We start from the raw sequence: 6,000 nt of genomic DNA on the forward strand, positions 1-6,000 counted from the left end.
AACGTATCATCATGGAACTTATAAACAAAGACACTGGTAATCTCCAAACTCTGGACCCCACCTAGTTCGGGTTTGTAAAAGGCAGATCATGTTTACTTGACAGACTTATTTGAAGCAGTCACTAAAGCAGTAGACGAGGGTAAGGTGGTTCACACAACTTATCTAGATCTTGCCAAGGCTTTCGACACCATCCCCCATTCTGGAATTATAGATAAACTCACTAAACTAGGTATAAATCCCTATGTCACAAGATGGGTTGCCAAATGGCTCACTGACAGAACCAACACTATGAAAGTAGCAGACTCCAAATCCAACTTCAGACCAGTGACAAATGGAGTACCACAGGGTTCAGTCCTGGGTCCTCTCCTGTTTGGTATCTACTTTTCTGAAGTACAGGCTAACGATGTTCGCAGATGACTGCAAATTAGGAGCCATAATCGAAACTCCTAAGGATGTGGACATCCTACAAAAGGGCCTCACTGAGACAGATGCCTGGTGTCAAAGCCATGGCCTCAAGCTCAATGCCAAAAAGTGCAATGTCATCCCTTCAGGTAAAAACTTTGTACCCATGAACTTCAACATAGGCGGAAGTCTACTTAACACTGAAAGTGTGATACGAGACCTTGGGACACAGGTGGACAGTAGTCTCTCCTTTGATAATCACATCGCCACAGTAGTCAGGAAATCCTTCTACGTGGCACACCATCACAAAAGGTTTCTAAACCAGGAAAAAAAAAAGAGGTCATTGTTCCCCTCTACTCGTCACTCAGACCCATTATAGAATACAGCACCCCTTTTGGTATGTACCTCACAAGACCTCTACAACAAAATGGAAAGGTCGCAGAAATACCTCACAAAGAGGATTACCGGCAACAAACAGTTGCCCTAAGCAGACTGTCTCAAAAAACTCCAGCTTTACTCCGTCGCATATCGCCTACTCAGAGACGATCTCTGCCTAACATACAAAGCTATGTCAAACACAGAGCTGTTGGACATGTTCCACTTAAAGAAATCCCAATCCCTCCGAGCTACACATTCTAGGGACCTAAACCTTGTCACCACAATAAACAGAACATGCTGGAGGGATAGATTCCTGTCCCAGAGACTTCCCATACTCTGGAACAAACTACTTATCTATATCAAACAAACCTCATTAGCACTCTTCAAGAAAAACATTGCTGATTAGATGGGAGATAGGAAATTCACCCTGGGGATCACTTCTGTGGCTCTGCTCGACAGGGGCACAGGAAAATAATTTTCTTGGGTGGCAAAAGCCAGGGTACCTTTTTGGCTGGCTTATATAGGCCCTAGGGCCAATAGCCTAATACCTACCTATGAACAACTAACTGAGCACATTGTTGGGTGTTGCCCTTAAGAATGCAGACATAACTGAAAAATGCCTTATAGTTACCTTTAGCTTTGGAGGCTACTTTTACCTCAAAGTCTGCTTTCAAGGACTTTACTAACTCCCTGATTTGCTTGTTCAGACTAAGAAGGGACTTCATGCTCTGCTGCACACATTCCCTCTTACTTCTCAACAGGATTTTCTTTCTTTTCTTGTACAACCTATTAATACCAGGAGTCCAACAGTGTGGCTTGTTTCTGCTGTTTGACCTAGATTTATTTTGGTCTGGTATTGCTGTTTCTGTGTAGTTGTTTATATGGTGTTTCAGGGCTTTTGTGTACACCTCTGCACAGGTTTCTGTGTTTTCTATATTTGGGGGAGCTTGGAAACCAGCTATCCCTTAAGAGAAGTTTACTTTACCTTAGAGAAGTTTTTGGAGGTAAGGTGGGGGGACCATACTAAGCCCTTCTCTTTTCCCATTCTTGCATTAAGCCTCTACATAAACACTTGTGTCATTCTAAACATAATTCTTTAACTCTCTCCTATTCCTCTAATCTCTATCCATGTTACATTTCCTTCCAGTACTTTGGTTCATTTTTTAATTTATTTAATCTATTTCCTGCCTACCTCAACCCCTACTGGTGCTCATTTTACCAGCCAGTTTTGCATTTTTTTATTGTTTTACTATAATAAAATGTTCCTCATATATGAAGCCAAATATGATTTCCAAGTCATCCAACTTTACAGCTCCAAAAACCAAACCTTGGCCCCTCTATTCTTTCAGCATTTGCTTCCACTTGAGCATGTTACCCTAATTCAGCATGATGTAGTGTAATAGGACTCCAGGTCAGCAATCCTAGACCTCTGGGTTCTACTGGTAGCACTATCCTTTTCCATTACACACTGTTTTTGTAACTCCATATAAACTCTCTAATCCCTATATTAATTATCTCCTATGTTTTCCTGTCTGATCTCTTATTACATGACTGCCCTCTATGTAAGTGGTACCAGGAACACTGTGAATGTCTGAACTTTATTATACAAATCAGTATAGGAAATCTTCCATTTTCTTACTTTATGAATTATGTTCAATATTGTTTCTTCCCACATATCCCTTGTTGCTTTGTCTGGGGCTGCTTTTAGATAGACTCTCGAGTAATTATGTTTTTTAATCCTCCCAAAGAAATGTGTATGTATGAACTAAATAACATGTTGGCATGTAATCATGCTTTTGTATTTTTCATTAACTTTATACCCTATAATCTGTGCATACTGTCCTAATATTTCAAACATCCAGGGTATATCATTCTGCGAGTCTACTATGTACAAAATTACATCACAAGCAAATTACATCATTACCAATTACATATCTATACCAAGGAACCCCTTATTGTGACTGCTGATGGCTCTATAAAGAGTGCAAATAAAAGTGGTCAGAGGGCGCACCCCTGTCAAGTACTTCTTTTAAGCCTCAGGTATTATGACATTTCCCCATTCAATTTAAAGTATGTCTTTGCTCCTTCATATAACTTCAACATTAGCTCAATCTATTTCCTGGAAAAAAAACATACCTCTAGAGTACTTGGTTTAGAAATCCCCAGATGAAGCTGTCAGATGCCTTCTCTGCAACTAATCTAACATTAGGGTTTCCTTATTTACTTAGGATTGTTTGCAACATTAATGCTTCATCAATATAATCAGAGGTCTGCTTCCTTTTAACAAGACCACACTGATCTAAGTCTATTACTGTCAGGAACTTTCTTGATATTCTTTTAGCAATGTAGCAATGCTTTTACTCAAACTTTCTAGCGAGATTAATTTAGACTCCAAGTGCTACCTATGACAAACAATGGTTACTTATGAACATTTCAGCAACATGCAAACTCACAACAGCCTTTTACAATTATGGCTAGACACTAGGCAGTGTGAACCTTGGCTATAGGTGATTGTCACTGTTGAAGTGATACCCCAACCCCATGTGTAAAAATGGGAATAAGGGGTTGTGGATGGATGTATGATCCAGATGGAAGAAAACACACCCTTAACAAAACTTTTGATTTCACTCTGTTAAATGCACTTACCACAAGATCCAGGTTCGTCTGATCCATCTCCACAGTCATCGTCTAGGTCACAGGTCCAAGAAATTGGAATACATCTTCCCCCATTACATGAGAACTGATTTGGAGGGCAAGTTCGAGCTGAAATGTTAAATATTAAAAAACTTCAACCAATCAGTGCCTGTCTTTTTATCTCCTGGTCATCTGCATAACAAAGAGAGTGCAACATGAGATCTGTAAGATTGGTTACCTCTGTAAATACTAGGCAAAAATCACACACCATAGAGCAAACCAAAACAACAGAACATTTAGATGCGCTAGGACTACAGTCACATGGTTTTAATGCGGAAGAGACTGTAAAACTTACATACACTAACAGAAGTGGTAGGTACTTAACCTCCATAATACAACTACTATGCTACTCTCCAAGGTCAAAATTTACTCTGGTATGCCCTGGGGCGGAAATAGCAAGCACTTGCTACAGAAATTATTACTTCCCATACACAGAAGAAAACTATGAACTAACCCTTCAATGCCAAAAAGCTGTGCATATATCACATCCTAGGTTAGCAAGCAAACTGTAACAGAACTGTTTCTGACAGAACTAGGAAGCACTCAGCAAAACAGTCATTGTTTATATAAATTTAAAAAATCAGATCCATTGCTAGAGGGAAAAAGCTTCCACTATCGTTAAGTGGTCTAGCAACTAAGTAAGCAGACCTGGGAGAGACAGAAGTGACAAATTTATACTGGCTCACGTCCTTCTAGGAATTGGGCCGTGGAATACATGCCTACAAGTGCAAAATGCAATATGAATCCTTAGAGAAGGAATCAGTGGAGTTGCCTGTTTTCAAAGGGCAGGGATGAATAAGGTGATGTCATGCTCACAAGTGGGATATGTACCCTCACAGAAGCCCACTGCACACCACCCTTGGACTTCAAAATGGGTATGCACAGGGGAAACATTACACTACATTAAAAAAAAACATATTTCAGATATACATATATATATATATATATATACAGGTTCATAGGCTCATACTAGGCTATCTGCCCTGGGGCACTTATAAGCCTAGCCCGATTGTGTTTGGCTTACGCCACCCCTTGATTTGAGTATACTGTGCCCTTTTTAAAGTTTAGTTTACTGTGCCTCTGTCTAATAGTGACACGGAAGTAATCTCCGGGACAAACCTACGATCCCCCATCCACTCATCAAGATTCTTCTTGAAGAGAGTCAGTGAGGTGCTCTGCCTAACATGAATTGGAATTCTATTCCAGAGCAAAGGGAGCCTCTGGGTTTTGAATCTGTCCTTCCAGCATGTTCTACTTATTTCTGTGCTGAGGTTCAAGTCCCTAGAGCACGTGGCTCTAAGGGATTTAGATTTACTGAGGTGGAGCATGTCCATTAATTCTGGGTTGGACATAGCTTTATATGTCAAGCATAGATCGCCTCGAAGTAGGCGGTATGCAACTGAGTAGAGCTGGAGTTTTTTTAACCGAGCAGCATATAGCATCTGTTTGAGTCCCTTGATCCTCCTGGTGAGGTACTTTTGGGGTCTAATTGCTGCAGGTGTCGGGTAAGGTACATCCCAAAGGGGGCATTGTATTCTATGATGGGCCTGATGAGGGATGAATAAAGGGGCACGATTACCTCTCTTGATCTAGATGTGAATCCTTTCATAATGAGGTGGGCTATGTAGAAGGTCTTTCTAACCACTTTGGCAATGTGGTTGTCAAAGGAGAGATTGCTATCAACTTGGGTCCCCAGTTCCCTAATTACTTTCTCTGTACTTAAAGGGTTACCACCTATGTGGTAATTTGTGGACACATTGTTTTTGCCAAAGGGTATGACTATACACTTTTTGGCATTTAGCTTTAGACGATGGCTCTGGCACCAATTATCCATCTCTGCGAGACCTTTGTGAAGGATGTTTGTGTCAGCTGGAGAGTAGATTATGGCTCCCAGTTTGCAGTCATCTGCGAACTTGGTGAGCCATAGTCCTCCCACGTTGGCCTGTACCCTCAGAAAAGTAAATACCGAACAAGAGTATATATATATATATATATATATATATATATATATATATATATATATATATATATATATACATATATGTGTGTGTGTGTGCTCACATGTTATGTATGTATAAGATCACTTCCAGTTGCTGATGCTCTCTTCTCACTAACCCCGGATTCCTAGAGCAATGAATGGGCCACAGGGTTCTTGCCTCTGGGAAAATAAACAGGCTAATAGGGTGTGTGCATAAACACACACACACAAAACAGACTAGAACAGTAAACATTGAATATATAAGACCAAACAGCATAAGGGTAAATACAAAGTTTGAATTCACATAACAATCACTACAGAATAAGAAAACTAGGAAACACCAAACTAATAAATAAAAAGTGCCTAACACATACAAAAACTGCAAACTAATGAGTGTGCAGGGAGCAACCCCTCTTCACCACTCGTGGGGGGGTTGTATCCCCCACTATTTCATATATACCAGCGCTAAAATGACTTATACTGGGGAAAGCTGAAAATCAACCATTCTACACACACAAATGAGCACACTGCAGTCGCCGTTTCTCACA

At 40.3% G+C, this 6,000-nt stretch overlaps 1 protein-coding gene across 1 annotated transcript in view; it reads right to left on the reverse strand.

The window, feature by feature from the left end:
• Positions 1-6,000, reverse strand: part of LRP1 (LDL receptor related protein 1) — a 2,772,300-nt gene that overhangs the window by 1,657,749 nt on the left and 1,108,551 nt on the right. The window contains exon 18 of the mRNA XM_044083629.1: positions 3,427-3,543. Within this exon, the coding sequence (XP_043939564.1) occupies positions 3,427-3,543 (117 nt within the window). The remainder of the gene's footprint in view (positions 1-3,426; positions 3,544-6,000) is intronic.

This window comes from Protopterus annectens, chromosome 9.part0 (genome assembly GCF_019279795.1).
Source record: "Protopterus annectens isolate FY-2018-M chromosome 9.part0, PAN1.0, whole genome shotgun sequence".
NCBI classification, from domain to species: domain Eukaryota; kingdom Metazoa; phylum Chordata; order Ceratodontiformes; family Protopteridae; genus Protopterus; species Protopterus annectens.